Source organism: Acanthopagrus latus, chromosome 19, assembly GCF_904848185.1.
Source record: "Acanthopagrus latus isolate v.2019 chromosome 19, fAcaLat1.1, whole genome shotgun sequence".
Lineage (NCBI taxonomy): Eukaryota > Metazoa > Chordata > Actinopteri > Spariformes > Sparidae > Acanthopagrus > Acanthopagrus latus.
Window position 1 is genome coordinate 17,478,227 of NC_051057.1, and position 17,214 is coordinate 17,495,440.

Consider the following 17,214-nt stretch of genomic DNA (forward strand, 5'->3'; position numbering starts at 1 on the left):
TAAATCAAAACATAATGTTTTCCTAACCCTAACCAAATGGCTTTTGCACCTTAATCTAACCAGGGCACAGGCACAACATTGTTACAAAGTAAAACTGAAAACTGAATCTAAGAGAACATAAAGAAATGTAATATCTCTAAACACCGACTCTTGTTGGAATATAGTCTATCTTGCAGCCCTCGGGGAGACATGATTTACTGAATGCTCCTGGCTTGAAATTTTCAACAACGTAGTTTGTTGGAATAATGATTTTTGACAGCCGATTATCAATCCTGAGATTTGGAAGCATTCTTTAAGTCTGTATTAACTGATTTCCATACCATGACAAATAAATGTATGAACTAAGACTCTATAGACTTACATGCAAACATGCATTCTTAGTTGTCAGTACTGTATCTTCCAAACAATCTAAAAGCTGCTGCGTCATCCTTTTAAACTTCAGCGTGATTCTCAAGGAACTTGGAAAATGGAACCGTGCCAACCTTAAAACCCGAAGCCACGCTGTTCTGTTTAATTAGAGCGCGAGTGAGTCGACACTCCTGCGCGCTCGCGTTGATCAATCTTGTTTGTTTAAGCGACAGTTAGTGATAATGGCAGAGACAGCACTTCTACTGACCGGGTCACCGTCCCCCTCCCCGACCAGAGGAACGAGCGGCAGCCCCTCAGCCACGATCGCTGCTGCCTCTACTGTGACTTAATGCAGCAGATGATGCGACATGTTCGGTGGCTTTCCCCAGGGAGCAGCTGAGTGTTAAGACTAATTGGCCCCAACTGTCAGCGAGTCTCATCGTCTTATGGACTCCTTTTTGAGTCGCTTTTTTCTTTCGCCCAGCCGAGAGTCGGCAGCGGCGAAGGACTACAGAGGAGAGTAAAGGGATTCACACTGGAGAGAAAAAGGCACAGTTTGTCGTTGTTGATGTTTGCGACCGATTTAAGATACAGTACTGTGTTCCAGATTCGGATTCAGATGTTCATTTCATGAGTCTGTGAGCTACTAAAAACTCTCTGATGAAATATTGATTGTTTGCTAGGGTGAGAAATTGTTATTCCGAGGAACATTCAAGTTTCACTGTAGCCTGGGAGCAAAGTTTGACCAAGTTTTTCCTCTCACCGATCTGCTTCTTGAGGTAAAAATCAGCTAAATCCGTGATTGATGATGCAGCAGTATCTCAAATTTGAAAGATTGTTTTACGGTGCTTCCGCCCCGACCTCAAATGCGTCATGGAGGGAAACAGGAAAGCTAGAAGGGTTACAACCTGCTCTCAAACCTGTGATATTTGCACCCCAACATGTTCCGAGCATCCTCAATGCTATTGTTGCGTATGCATTTCCGTAGACTGTGTGCGCCTTCAGTTACTGATTCAGCAGTTGATATTGAGTGAATGTTACAGTCAGTAATGACTCATGATATGGTCGAGAGGGAGCGCTGAGATGGAATGTAGAAAAAGAAACAACCAACCCCCGAGGGCTAGGAAAACATACTCAACCTTAATCCTCAGCAGAGAGGTACACAGCAGCTCACCCATCCCCCCCAGACTGCTTCCTAAATCCCCCGACCCTTAGTCCACCACAAGCCCCGTATAAACTTGGCCTTTGTTTTTATTTTGCTGCATCCAGAGCAAGTCTCTGGGTAGTTAAGCTGCTATAATAAATGTTTTTGTATTGACAGTGGATTATGTACATGTGTATTTGTATTATGTATGTGAAGGCGGGCACTCATAGTGATGAATCCACAGATTATTTACCACCCAAGTACTTGAGGTGCGCAACTTTACTGTTTTGGTTCCAGCTGCAGCAGGCAGCTGTTTCCAGTAAAAAAAAAAAAAAAAGCTCTGTTAAACTTGCTGTCCACCACCTGCACGACACCAAACTGCAGACAGACAGATTTAGGAACTAAGTGTTGAACAGAGAGGAGCATTTAGCTGTTAAAAAGCTATTTTTTATAGCAAGTTGGTGAACAAACCAGATGTATTTGTGGCCAGAACATGCCAGTCAGCAAAATAGATGTTTCTATTTGTTCAGTTTTTTTTACACTCGTGCACCAAAAACACTTGGTTAGAGTTAGTAGGAGGTCATGTTTTGGCAGATCTGGTTCTAGGAGTTAGGAGTTTGTGGCAAACTCAAATGGAAAATACCTACAATTCTTGTCAAAACTATTTGGTTTTCAGCTGCAAATCCATAAAAAAAATTGTACCTTGAAAATGTCCCGATGTCTAGTTACAAATATCCAGCGGTTTCAGAAGCTGTAATAACAGGAATTATCATTGGATTTTCAATTTTCAGAAAAAAGTCGTTGGATGAACCGTGTACTACGAATGCTCCCGGCAGACATCGAAACCAAACTTCATCATAGAATCGTGTTGTTTCACCAAACAATTCATCCAAAATAAAATCAATGTCCGGGTGCAAATTGTCTCAACACCTTTTAAAAATTTAACTGGTGTTTTTGCCACTAAATGGCTGAAATACGTTCCGAGGTGTGGTTAAAAATATCCAGTGGTTTAGTTTGCCCTGACAAATGTGGAAACGCTGTCTCATTCAGTACTCTCTTGCTTGGCAGCCATTTTGCTAAACTGTCACGCCACTGCCTTCCCCTCGGTCTCCTGACGTGAGAGTCAGCTAAAATGCATCTGAACTTTATATGACATGAATTGTAGAAACTGTAACGATGTGTGCCACCCTTGCTAGTTGCTGCTAGTTTTTGCTTTCCCTGAATCTCAAAAAAATAAGTAATTTCATGCAGGCCCGAAACAACCTTTTAAGTTGACACGATGAAATGGTACGAGTAATATCCACTCTTGTTTCCGAGCTCTGTTTTGGTCTCCACCAACTCATGATGGTAATATTAGGCTGTTCACCAGGTAGCTGCAAAACAATTAGCTGAAAGAGGCTACAGAGCTGATGGAATCTGTATAGTCAGGTGATAATTCTCACCACGAGTAGCCCCCTTTCACAGGCATGTAGTCAAGTGACGTATCTATAGAGAAATATTAATCACAGCAGCTTTAAACAACATTACATCTGTTGATTCTATGTCTCTCTGCTTGATTGATGGAAAGCACATGTGTACATGAAAATAAAGTAGATTTATAAACCTGTAAGCAGCACAAAGCCTCAGCCCAGCAGGAGGTGAGGGGCTCATTTGTAACCCACGCACCCAGTTTAATAATAAAACTCAGTTAATTAGAGAAATACCAGAGAGGCACTCAGACGACTCTTGCTGAGCCCACCACCCCTCTTAAATATGTCCCACAGCCCCTCCCCCACACACTTATGGGCCATAAGCAGCTATAGCACAACTTGTGGGATTTTTCTGCTCCCCGCCCATCCCAACCTCTTCCACAACTGAAAACTTCTCAATCCCCAACTGCCTTCACCCCCCCGGGCGCTGGAGAAGTGAAACAGGAGTTGGCTCTTTGGCATCTGGAGGCACGGTGCTAGCCAAGGCTAGCTGCTTACACAGCTGTGGGTGGCACTTTTTGTCATTCAGGTCTTTATTGTCAGTGCCAGATAATCATCTTTCACAAGTTTTTTGAAGTTTGAAATACTTGCGGTCGCTTGTTTTCCACTTGTAGTTTTTTGAAATGCAAATTGGTGCCATGCCTGGATGGTGTGTCTGCACCGAGGTTTGTTATTCGATACGTGAGACGTCCTTTATGATCTATCACATTGCACAAAATCACAGGCTTAATTAGGAAACTCAAAATTATATCCATCCCTAAATGCTATGTTATTTGAAGCCTTTGAACCAAGTTCCCGCCGTTTGCCTACAGTCAGAACTGGCTGAAAGCCTGGGAGGCATCCAGTCCACACAGAGGGCTTTCATTTACTCCCAGCATGCACACACACACACACATACACACACACACACACACACACACACACACACACAAATAGCCATATAACCATATAACCATAGCATGAGAGAGTTCACTCACTTGCTGAAACCTATACGGAGTCTGTGCTTTTTCATGGTCAGCCTTTTTTTTTTAGCTTTGACGTAATCCTTGGGTACTACGATGCTGTAAACATAGTAGAACTCCGCCAAAACCGGTGACGCACAAACATAATCTGGCGCAATTCTAATATTTAATCTTATGCAAATGTCCCTATCTCCTTTACTTTTTTCCCCACTCTTTCAAAAATCCATCAAACATGCGGTGGCTCCCATGAGGTTCTGAGCCCTCTCTCTCCGATTTTTGTCAGCGAACTATTCATTGGGAAAGTATGTAGGTCAATCTGCTTTGCCTTTTTTTTTTTTTTTTTATCTAAAGCCATACAGATATGTCGCAATATGATTAACATTGCATATCTATACGATCACTGATTGCTGTCGTCGTGATCAGAAGGCTTAGTCGTCTAAAGGGCAATCATCTGGAGGGGAGGGCGGCTTGGCACGGAGGACTTTATAAAATCTTACTTTACATCTAGGGGCATTTTTCTTTTCTTTTTCTACCTTTAAACGCCGGAACGTCCAACACGTACATCATCATCAAACAGAGCAGTGCATAAAAAATGTAAAATACCAAATCTGGCTTATATACTGTCCCTTTCATCCCGGATGTTTTTATGATATCTGAGTGACACAGCACCAGTCCAGGGAGAGAAATTGTCCCTGTGTAAATCTAAGCCAGTGGTCCAGTCCATGTGGATTGTTGCTCTTTTATAACGTGTTGCCTGGACACGGTTGATCCTTTCGCTCACTGTAATCCATTTTCTGGTGTTTAGTCAGTAATCACGCAACGGCGTCCCTGTGCGTTATATCACATGTCCGATTCGCATGCTGCGGCACATTACACAAGCGTCATAAGCGCTGCGCTCAAAATGAGGGTGACCTGTCCGCAGAGTTAGGAATTAGACACGTTTATAGAACATGGTTTACTTGCTATGGTCAGCAAAAAAGCGCCTTTACACAAACAGACAGCCTTTCTTCCTTTTTTATGGTTCCAAGTCGTTGTTTTGGCACTTTTCCGCCCTACCAACAATGATTCATACTTTATTGTGCTTGTCTGGCAATGATCGCTCTGTACTGGAGAGGAAATGTCTGTGGGTCAGACGATTGTTCCGAGCACTTTTTGTCAAAAGGGAAGAAATGTTTTGAAATGTGAGAGCTGAGGGGTTTTGTTTTGGGAGTGGGCTGGATTTATTTCAGGACAGAGGGTAGGAGGATGAGAGGTGTGTGAGGGGCTCTGATCTTCCCTTTCCTCTTTGCTTCTCTCCCAGCAAACTTCTGTTGTATTTTTGTCTTGTCACAGACGATGTCTTCAGCGCAGGAGATCAGTGCAGCTCCACTCTGTGTCTCTTGTGTACACACACATGCTGTGACGCTCCCCTCCTTTGCGCTCTTTAATTCTCTGTAAATTCCACCAGTGACTGAAGGGCTTTGTGTGTTGTGTTGTGCATGAGCGTGTGTGCATTCCTGCCTCTGGTAGCCCGAACATCCCATCACATGTGAGGACTACGGGGGCTGTGAGACGGACAGAGGGAAAAGAGGGAGGAAAGAGGGGAAAATAGGACGAGGTGAAGCCAGTGATTGTGCCAGAGTGTGGCTCTGAGCGGTCGGCTGATGACGTGAAGCGCTGCACACACATCTGGAACAGCTCGAGCAGCTGCACCTGAAGAGGAGGGCTCCTCCGCGAAGACTCTGCCGGCACTTTCTCCTTCTCCCTCGTGCCTTTTCTTTTTTTTCTTTTCTTCTCTCTCTTCTCTCTTAGCTGTCTCTAAATCTTTCTCTCGCTCTGGTCTGCCGCTGCCGGAGCACTGGAATGATTTCCCGCTGAGCATCAGCAAAGAGGAGCGAGTTAACCGGAGCGAAAGAGAAGAGGGGAGAGGAGGCAGAGGAGGACAGTAACATGGGAAAGAATCATTGGGCATGAGGTAAGGGAAGTTGACATATTATGAGAGAAGAAGGGAGGGAGCATGAGAGATCTGCGAAAAGAGAGAGGGATGGAGGAGGAGAGAGTGTGAAAGACGGCGAAAGAGAGACGGAGAGGGGATTAAAAAGCCGGAATGCGCTGACATTGGAGACCTGAGTTTCTGTTTGCATTTGGCACAGCAAGTCCTGCCACTCCACAGGTTTATCCACACATACACGCACACACACCCACACTGTTTGCTTTGGAGGATGATCCCAGGAGGCCACGCCAGGAGAAGAGAACACCTTCCAAGGAGCTATTAACCCCCCCCCCACACACACACACACACCCCTCACCCTTCTGCTCACCTCCCACCCGGCTTCCCAAAAGTGCCCTCCCTCTGGCCCTCTCAGCCTACCTGCACCAGTCGCAACACGCTGGAGCCGGAGAGTCACAGAGTCACACTCACCGAGAGCTGAAACCCTGGATTGCCCACGGGACACAGCTGCAGTCACACTGGCTGTGAAAGACTGAGGAGCTTCGCTGATCCACTGACCTGCAGGATGTCCAAAGCCTCCAGGCTGGCGCGCCCCCCCTCATTAGGGGCCGGATCCAAGCTGCCCTCGCCCAGGAAGGAATGCCCTGGCACGGGCGATCGAGCCCGGGTGCTGAGCGTGGGGGAAAAGCTGATGAGGGCAGGTAGCGATGGTGTCCTGAACAGACAGAAGCCTTTAACGCAGGACAAAGCACAGAGGGAGACCCAGGCTGAGACTCAGGCCTCGAGCCAGAGTCCAGGTGAGAAGGGCCAAAACATGGAGACGGTGCCTCCTAAGAGCCGGATCAGCCCACCTAAAGCCTCGAGCCAAGGCTCTGTGCACAGTAAGTAACACAACAAACTTCTCCAATAGTCTTCCTGTGTGTGTTGTGTTCACATGGGAAATTTTGATTTTTAATCCATGTAACTGCATGTTTTCGAGCGCTTAAAGTTCACTTGTAAATCAAATGTCACTCTTCCAAACTAAAACTGGGTTGTGTGATACACTCCGTCGTCCTCCTACTCGTCTGTCATCATCTGTTGGTCAGTTCGGCAAGAGAGGGATTAGGCTTTTCTTTTTTTGTATGTGTCCCCTTGTGAAGCTAGTCCATTGTGTTGTGCACCGTATGGATCAGGTCTTCTTTGGTTATCTGACATCTCCTTCCTTCCTGCCCCGTGGCAAAAAGATGGGACTCTCATGTCAAGCATCTACAATTAACAAGCACGGGGACCAAAAATAGAGCTGCGTTTAAAAAATGCACGGGTCTGCTTTGGGGTGGGGGGTTGGGCGTGTTGCAACACGAAAACATTGCACAGCGGTTCATGCTATGTGACAGGCATCCCAGTGGCAATTATTTTGTTTTACTGTCTTGACAATCACAGGATAAACTGTGGAATCGCATTGTTGATTTTTACAATGAATTCTATGGGGCATGAACTCTTGCTCTTTCCCGATAGATGACATTTGCTATTTTTGTCCGACGATCCTTCGTTTCACTCGGCGTTCCTTGTGCGTCCCATTTAAAATGAATGAGGAAGCCTTAATTTGGTCGTCGGTGTGAACACAGGCCTTGATGGAGGAGAGAGGAGTAGCTGCTCGTGGGATCTCTGTCGCTGTCCCGCTGCCTCGGTCTCTGCGGGGAGCAGATTAAGAAACGGGGGCCGAGAGGTTGAGGAAAGTGGTCTTATCATTCCCATTTGGCCTTCCTCTTCTCAACAGATTCCCGACCCTGCGGGGCGCCAAGCTTTCATGGTGACGTCTGGTCACAGTCACCTCACACCCTCAAAGGCAGCCTGACCAAGATTGTCAGGGACGAATCTGAGCACTGGGTGTACTGTAAGCAGCTGAAAAGAGTCTGACTGGCGGACTGGCACTTTTTGTACCCCACGTCTGTTGAAATGTTTCCTGTCAATCACTCTTGAATCGCTCTTGACCACCGTGCTTGTACTTAAAGACAGCAGTTGGGGAAGTCTAAGATGGGGGGTTTCAAGTGTGTCGATGTAGAGGCAACAGGGGTGAGTCAAGTGCGAGACTGACAGAAGGAGGTCAGGAATGCAAGCAGGGCATGCTGGGAAATCAACAGGTCTCGAGCTGTGTCTGTGTGCGAGTCCCTCCCCACAGTAAAGACAGGTTATGGGTTATAAGGGGACAGGTTTGCACTGGAAAACCAGATGTTCTTGTCCGCGAGGCTTCCAGTCGCCTCTTTACACAAATAAATGACCTCTCTGCAGAGATGATTCACTTCTCAAGGCTCGGGGTCAACTTTTAAGAAGAATCTGAAATTGGACCTAAAAATGTCAGCGGAGTGTATGTCTTCATTGCAGGACGTGAAAAGTGACTCACCCTCTCTTTTTAAAGCTATGTGTGTCTACGTCTTTCTTCTTTTGTCTTGTTTTCTCACTCGCTCTGTCGCTCTGTGTTTCTTTGTCTTTTGTCTCCCCTTTCCAATTTTGTTTCCCTCTGCATCTTTTCCTTTTTTAACCCCCCCTGTTTTTTTTGGTTTTTTTGCTTTGTTTTGACAGCGGATGAATCGGTTATTATTTAAAGACACCACCTCCGCCCACATGCACACACACACACATATATGCATGAACTCACAAAGACCATCATCAAAAAGAATAAATGAACTGTGTGTATTCTCTGAATTTCGCGGCCCGTTCCTGCTGTGAGTTTTTGAGTGCGAGTTCACAGACCAAAAAGAACTTTGTGCATTTCTTGTTACGGGCCGTAACTTTGAAGTTCCACATTGAAAAAGAGAGTCCAGTCTCTAGAAACTAGCTATACGGTAGTCTGCTCCCACAACCCTTTGATATATAGCACTTTTTTTTTTTTTTTTTTTACATCCCTTGCAAGGTCTTCACTTTGGGGAACCGCTGCTGGCTACGTGGAGCCATGTGCAGCTTAAGTATTTGGATTTTAAATAGGCCAACACAATTAAATACCCTTTCACTGCAGGCTAATGGGCAGCTCATCATACTCCCAATCCACTTACGGCTTGTATACAAATGAGGGCTGGTTTATGTGGGGGGGTTCAGTACGTGCCAGGTCTCCATCCCCCCCCGCTAATGCCAGTTGCAGGGGCATGACGGAAGCTAAAGCACAGGCCCAGAGGGTCACACAGAGCTGATGCACACTGCACTGGCAGACGATAAGTGCGTGTGACAGGTGACATTTCCACTGTGTGAAAGCTTCAGAGACGACTGCTGCTCGCCAAAGGGCCCAATTTCGGTCTAAAAGTAGCAGCTTCCACCGAAAGCGAAATTCGTTTGACATTTTTTTTTTTTTGTCCGGAGAGGGTATAATACGAGTCTCGAGTACAGGTTCAAGTTCTTTTGATACTGTATGACAGTGGATCAGAACACGGTTTCGTCAACATGTTGGCTTACTCCTTCAAGGCGCGTCTTATCCAGGATGTACATGGATTTTTTTATTATTACGCGCGCTCCACGGTACAAGCATGTGTGCCGCCAAACAGCCATATGTGATCTTTGAACATATCACTCCAAAAACAGTAACAGGCTTTCAGCAAGATTTGAAAACAACTTGAGAAAGAAAAAAAAGTCTTTTTTGGGGTTTTCAGTTGCCCTCAAGTGAGATTATATAACCTTTGTTGAAGAGCCGTAGTAATGCAAAAATATATAACACCAAAATTAGTGTGAATGCTAAAAAATAGGCGACTTACTCCTTTCCCATTACCAGAAGATAAGTGTGGCTTTCCGTTTTTTGTTCTCCGGTGTGTCATGTTTCAACAGCACGAACACGAGCAATGTAACGCTGCATGGAAGCGGGTGATAACGTTACAGCGTTACTTTTTTGTATCTTTTACATCAGTCTTTCTTTCAAACTTCACCGGCTGAAAAGATGTTTGGCCGTTGCTTGAACAAGATGGATGGGAAACTATCTACGCATGCATCGCACCAAAAAAAGGGGCTTAGATTAGTTTCCATCACTGATGACTGGAGCAAAAAAATCAATAAATGCCAAGAGAGAAGTAACTACCTACATTTAGTGAATTAGCCAGGCAGAGCTACTCAGAGTGTATTGAATGTAGGAGTAGTGTGTAAGACATCATCTCAAGTATTTCAAGGATATCTTAGTTTGTGTCTGACAGTTGATTATCCAGCATTCTTACCAAGTTATTAAACACTGATGCTGTGCGACGCTAATGCAACCGACCTGGAAGTGAGACTCAACGGTCTTTCTCCAGTGGGTTTCATTTTGTTGCTTTAAGGAGCCAGATGTCGGCTCAACATCGAGGCCCAGACCGTCTTACGCAACTAACTGGACAAGGTTACCCAGTTGTTGAAAACATCTGGAAGGTTAAAGACTTAACCTCCCTCTCGGTCTCCTATCAATCTCTGCTATCTCCAAAACCTCCCAGACTCTCGCCCCTCTTTGTGTCTGGATCAGCTTGAAAGTATTTCACCTCTTGTGTAACCATATGTGTCCTTTGATCCCGTGCCCCATCACGCAAGGATTTGTTTTCAAGATGCTCTCGAGATAAAGTCACTGCTCGGACTTTTTTTTTTTCTTTCTTTTTGGATGACCTCACCTTCTGGTGATTGAGAAGGTGAGTCAATAAAAAGAGACGGAGAAGGGAATGATTAGCGGTTCGGGGGAGGGGGGGTTAACCTCATAAGATTCGTTGGCGTTTTCCTTCACTCACTGAGACACGGAGACGAGCACTCGCAGTTGTGTTGTGTCTTGCCTGATGTGATTTTGCAAGATGAGTTACAACATCAGTATGTGCAGAGTTGCTTCAGCCTGTTTTCAAGTGTCGAGATGTTTCAGTCTGGCCCCCCGGGTAAATTTAAGTACATGTGTACTTGACAACCGCGTTAACGGCGTATGGATGTGAATCACTGGCTGGAGACGTGTTACATGCTTTTACGTGCTTACCGTATAGCTATTTTGGCTCAGCGCTCGCTGTTGATAGTCGAGTGTATCCGTGACCGACTTCTTTACACAGATGCTGCCTTACTTCCTTTTGGAAAACAGTTGAAAACACAGCTTAGTGTAATGGGAATGAGTTTGAGGATTTGGACGTGATCAGCTATTTCTTTGACATTGAAGCCAAGAGTAGAGATTACATTAATTGCAGCCTCTCGTGACTCTTTAAACCCCCCCCCCAGTTGTCTCTCTGGGTTTTTCCCTCTTTGACAACTATCAGGCAGACTGCGGGCGTTATTAAGATTACAGAATTCTCTGCTTCCACATCAGTTGGCCCACAGAAACGGATATGTAGTTCTGATTGTTCAGAAATCCATTTTAATGACTTTTTTGTGTACGTATCTTTTACAGAGTTGGATCACTTACAAGTTTCTGACACGCTGTGCAGTGTCTCGAAAGCGCTTGCCAAAAAGGGAAAATTGAGGGAGTGAGTTCCTCTGTAACATCCAAGTCTTTTACGTCATTTTTTTGTAAAGGAGCTGACAAATTGAAGTCTGTACGCAGGGGGTTGATTTGTAAGCAAGCGCCAACGCTCGGGCTTTTGAATTGAGCAATCACAAGGTTTCCCTGCATGGATTTGTGTGATTGACTTACCTTCAGACCCGTAGCAAGAGAAATGGAACAAGACTATCTCAATAATATCTGAATGAGGGCAACATGGGACAGCAGAAAATGGGTCTCTTTATCCATTCATGTCTAACCAATTCAAATATTTCTTATTTATTCGGGTTTGGGCCATGATTTTATTTGGTTCCTCTACTCACAAAGTTCATAAAAAGTCTGTAAAGAACAAAGGTAGGAAGTGAGAATATCTTGGTGTTTTCTCAGCTGTGGGAGATAACTCACCTTTGTCAATGAAACCCTTGTGACCGGAGAGAGAGGTCCTGTGAGTCATTGGAGGCTTGGGAGTAGGTGAGTTAACGTTGTGTCCACGGACCTGTTGAGGAGGAAAAAAAAAAAAAAACGGGTGGATGTGAGTCATCCCTCAAACAGAAACAGACAATAAACGCGCCACTGAGCAAGAAGAAAGAGCTTTGGCGATGTGACTACTCATGAGTGTGTATTGTAAATCCCCCTGTTGGTTCTGGCGTGTGTTTTTCTTTTCGGGATGTAGCTCGGGGCGATGTTGCTTCTTCCTGGTTTCCTGGGGCGATGTGGCTTTTAAAGAGAGAGACAGCGGAGGTGGGGGGGAGGGTTGGCTTTCTCTCCATGTCAGATTGAGGATAAAACAAAAGCCTTAATCTCTTTTAATGCTCAACCTGACTTCAACTCCCGAGGTTCCCACTTGTTGGAGTCAAACTGATCTCCGTGTCTACATCTTTTGCATATTTACTTTCCAGTGTGGCCTGTTGGCTCAGCTTTATTACACAGGGAAGTCTTCAAAGCTGCAAATGCGGCATGAAATTCCTTCAAACCAGACATCTCACTACACGACTGTTTTCTTTTTTCAATTTAGTGTAATGCATGTGTGTTTGTGTGGACGTGTGTGTGTCTAGCCCAAAGCGCAAGTGTGGTTAATTCACCCAACTGAGGGGTGTAAGCGGATGCAAGGCCTCCCTCAGGGTTTCCTCTCAAAGACTCGACAGAGAAATCAATATCTCCACCTCCCCTCTTACACCCTTTTGACCTCCAGGCGGACGTGATGTGGTTCGTGTGTGTGTGTGTGTGTGTGGCAGTTTTTCTGTCCGTCTGTGTGGGCGCGAGTAAACGTGCATGCACACATCGCTGTACGCACGAAAATCACAGCTGAATAAACGCGCGCTTGTATCTCAGTAGTTCAGAAGACACAAATTGAATCTCCTGCTGTGTATATTTCCTGCACATCAATATGTTGTTTCAGAGGAGCAGATTTTTCATTTTTTACGTTTCATTAATATTACATTAATATTTAGTGTCGCTGGCGGTGCCCATCTGTGATCATCGCTGTGGGGAATATTTGGTTGAGGTCATTCAAATAAGTTTGTGTACCGATTAGAAGAGATGCTCGTGCAGAGCTGAGTTCAGGATTAAAATTGAATTAAAGGAATATTTTGGGAAGAATGCTTAATCATTTTCTGGGAAAGAGAGGATGAGAAGATTGATACTACTTTCGTGTGTATGTGCGAGATGCAGAGCTGAAGCCAGACATTGATTAGCACAGCTAGCATAACAGCTGGGAGCAGCAGAAGAATAAGCCTGCTAGGCTAACTTCTGTACGTTGAGGCGCACAGGAACAAAGGCAAAAAGATACCAACAAAACATAAAGACAAGATAAAAGTTATGTGCCTTAACTATTTTCTAGTGACCTTGAGAAGACTAGCTAAAAAAAACTAAAGCTAAGAGATGGTTAGCCGAGGTTAGCAGAGAGAAACAGCTTACCTGGTGATTGATATTGACAATGATTTATACTAGAGACATTAGCTACTAGCTAATGGTTAGCTACAAACAGCTCACTCTTCTCTGCAGCCCAAAAGTACTTGCATATAAGTTAAAATAAAGTTTAAAGAAAGGTAGTTTGGGTTAACATATACTCTCACAACGTTTTCCAGTCTTGTTCCATCCCCCCCCCCCCCCCCGAGTCACATAGCTGTGTCATCACAAAAACAATTGATGATGATGTATGCTTACCAGGTGGCGTATTTTGTGAACATTTGACTGTTCCCCTCCCGCTAATCTGACCTAGTCATCTTAGTGTACAGACACGAGTGCGATAAGGATCTTTTTATCCGACTCTTCACAAAAGAAACAACCTAGAGCATGTCCGGTAAAAGCTGAACTGCTCCTGAAAATGACTGTAATCGGTGAGTAATGGTGCCATCCCGCTGTATCAGTGTGTAGATGTGGACCACATGATCCACAGTGGGGAAGCTGTATCTCTCACTGTACACTGTGTAAGATGATTTCAGGACATGTGACGCGGCTGAATGCGGGGGGTGAATCTATGAACAAAGGTGCATGTGTCACTGTGCTCGCAATTTCTAGATTTCCTGGCATCAATATCTTCAGACCCACATGGCTAAAATGACCACACCGCTATTGCTTTCCATTAACCGTCATTATGCTTTTATTTGTTTTTGTTCCCAGGGTTCTAAACCAGCATAGAAATTGGCCGGTCCATTTGGGAAGTGATTTCCCCTTCCTTGTATTGCCACTTTCTGAGCGACCCGAGAGTGTGTTTTCATTTCCTCAAGCGGTGGCAGGCATGAAATTGAAGCTGTGAAATCCTGGGTTGGAAAAGTTCAGGACCTCCTGACCTTCAGCCGACACTGCTCGTCTAAATGTCCTCGTATGGATCATATCTAGGATAACGATAGCAATCAATCAGCAGCCCACCCCCCCTAAAAAAAAATGTGCCCGGAGGTTTCTGCAGTCCGTTCTGTGAAGTTTTCCTCCATCGGAGTGGCCCTTTTTGTTAGGGTCACTTCCCAAATAAGAACTTTAGTGATGCTCAGCAGAGGCACTGTCAGAGTTTGGACCTTTCTGACAGGGTGTAAAGCTTTTAAGGGCATTTCTTGAAAGTACAGTTGTGGTTTTCAGTCAAACGAAAAGGAACCACTGGCAGCTGAAAACAGTAATGTCTCTACTCATTGAGTGTGCTCGGTTGAACCCTGAACTCTGGAAAAGGGAAACTTGTCCTATCCATATTGGAATGGGAAATCTTCACTTTCTGCTCGGTAAATGCTAGTTATAAATTCAAAAATAGAAGCATCACACATGTCTGAAGCAGCATGGTAATTTTGGATTTTCCTCTTGACTTTGCCCTGTTTTCACTGGCGCTTCACTGCGGCGGCAGCTTTTTGTGCCTTGTCTGTCCCGGTTTTCAACACCAAGAGTGACAACAGCCTGTGAACATACAGTGCCTGGCGTGACAGTTGCACAGCTCAGCAAACGGCGAGGAACAGCTCTCATTTTCTTCCTGCTTGTGGAGAACAGATACAGTTCATATCTTGCGGTGAATCTCTGTCAAAAAATTACATCGCCAGGCTTTATTCTGTCCACCAGAAATGGATTTCTGCGCCGGCATCCTGTGTTTGAATATCACTTTACAAAGAGGCCTATTAAACCTCAGTGGCCTCCTTTTTTTTTAATGTTGTGATGCAATTAAACGGGGGAAAATAGAGACCGAAAATAAGTTCCAAGACGCCTGGGGTTGGGAGTTTGTGGCGTGAGCAGGCAGGAGCAACACATTACCCTTGTGTTTTAGCCAAGACACTGGCTCGTAAAGATTATTGATGATGTACACCATGTGATACGAGCGCCGAGCAGGATGAGGCAGCATTAAATCTCACTGATGTATAGTCCTCTTTCTCTCTCTCTCTCTCTCTCTCACTCTCTCTCACTCTCTCTCTCTCTCTGCGTCCTGGGAGAGGGTGGCTGACGGATGAAGAAGAGAAATTAAAAAAGTTGCACAAGGGGGGGAAAAAAAAAGCCAGACAGGGCTGATCCATACTCTACTTTTTCTTTCTTTTTTCTTTCTTTTTTTTGTGATTTCCTTGCTCTTATCATTGGCGTTTCTTGACTTGCAGTCACAGCGTTCAGACAGGTGCGTGTGTCAACGTGTGTTTCATAACGCCGCGTGTGGAATGTGATATGAGAAAAAAAAGTGTGTTTACCCACAGTTGTGGTTACCTGCATGGTTGTTATGCAGATTTAATGGACGCTTCTGACAGAATCTGTTTCCCAGCAGCAACCAAAGTAGTTTTTTTTTCCAAGAACGTGCACTACATTATGTTTACTATACCTTCAACAATGCACAGATAATGAGTTATGGCTCAGGTAGCACTGGGTGAGCATCTCTTTTGGTTTTGCCAGATGAGACACATAAATTGTGTTTTCCGTGAGAGAAAGAAGCCCCTCCTTTTTCAATGTCTGTCTAAATATGAAACTGATAACTCAGGCGTTCCCCTTTGTCGGAGAAATGTGTCAACTCGGTCAGCTTTTTCTCACTGAAAAAAGATCTACACTGCGTTTATTTGCAAAAGCAAACTGTTCCAGTTTCAAGGGTGCCAAGGGTAAACCAAGGGTTTTATGTTGTTTTTGTGTGAGCTGTGCTGTTAGGCGGTGTAATATATGGATGGTGTAGTATTGGATTTATTAAGGCAGCTTTATTTTTACAGCACATTTGAAACCCACAGGCAATTCAAGGTGCTTTACATAGTCAAAGGAAAGGCATTTAGGAGACATTCAAAAGCAATAAGCAATACAAAATCAGAGTCAAATCAATTAAAGGGTAATCCCGATGGTCTACTGCACTGCTGGGCTCATTATGGACAGTTTAGAAACAAATGATCAAAACCGACACCGCAGACCTTTGAAAACCCGGTGCCTACATTACCCACAATGCAACGTAGCTACTGAGTGACAGCACTGGAGGCAATTTATCAGATTACAGGCAGCTTCCTCATGACTTACTGAAAGCTTTATCCTACCTTTGCACTCCCCAAAACCTGTAAACACTTTAATTTGTAAAGTTTTTGGAGTTACCCTTCAGATCAAATTAAATACATGAAATGAAATAAAACACTAATTGAATAGACGAGAGGCTGTGTACTATTTGTCCACAGTGAGAGCTGATCTATGCTTATCTCGGCTCCAACCAGGGCCTGACGCCAAAGTAATCCCATTCATTATAAATTAATTAGAAAGATAGAGATTTAGGGTATATATCAAGGTGCTCCGAATCAACAGCGAACGCGGCAAGTTCACGAGTGGTCGCTCTTAAAGGGCACAGTGCCCAAATCAGATGCTTGCAAACATCCTGCCGGTTAATAACCATGTGCAGCCCGAATTGTGGCTAAGCCAAAAATAATTGAGTCAATTTTAAATGAACCTCATTTGCCAGCAGAACAGAGAGACATGGCGGCGTAATTGTCAGGTGCTCAGCGGGGTCTCGGCCCGTCGCAGTTAAGGTAATGACTGTCAGAGACAGAGTACACCCTCTCCCTGCTCCGAAGCCATTAAGAGCACCGTGACCCATGTGCACTGAATTATAAATTCCTGGTTGTGTGTGTTTCTGTCAGTGTGGAAGATAATGAATGGGACAAAGTCATAACACGGACACATGTTTCTATCATTTGAGCTGTAATTATTTATCTGACTCTGCCATTTTTTACTTCTCTGTTGTCTCTAATTCAACATTGTGTTCCTACATCCTCATTTCCAAAACCACACCTTTGTCATTTCTTTTAGCACTGTACATCTGTGTTAGCGCAGAAGAAACGTGAATTTTCAGTTTGCCAGGTCAGATCGACAAGTGTGTGCAAGCTGTCAATCATCAGTTTATGTTTGCTGTTTAAAATAGTTTTTCTTGAGTGATTCCTGCCACACTGCACTGCAACTGGAAGGCAAACAGACGACCTGGCTGCGTGTGCGATCCCTCATCCTGAGGTTTGATG

The 17,214-nt window shown here is 44.6% G+C and overlaps 1 protein-coding gene across 9 annotated transcripts in view; it reads left to right on the forward strand.

Moving 5' to 3' along the window:
- The window catches only part of si:ch211-285f17.1 (sickle tail protein), a 116,161-nt gene that overhangs the window by 18,932 nt on the left and 80,015 nt on the right, over positions 1 to 17,214 (forward strand). For 5 of the 9 annotated variants that reach the window (XM_037079672.1, XM_037079683.1, XM_037079673.1 and 2 more), the window contains exon 1: positions 6,311 to 6,734. The exons of 1 other annotated variant lie outside the window; for it this stretch is intronic. In XM_037079672.1, coding sequence (XP_036935567.1) covers positions 6,419 to 6,734 — 316 coding nt within the window. In that variant the 5' untranslated portion in view covers positions 6,311 to 6,418. Of the gene's footprint in view, positions 1 to 6,307; positions 6,735 to 17,214 lie in introns of those variants that run through there. 3 more of the 9 variants (XM_037079674.1, XM_037079684.1, XM_037079685.1) reach the window with 3 other exon arrangements.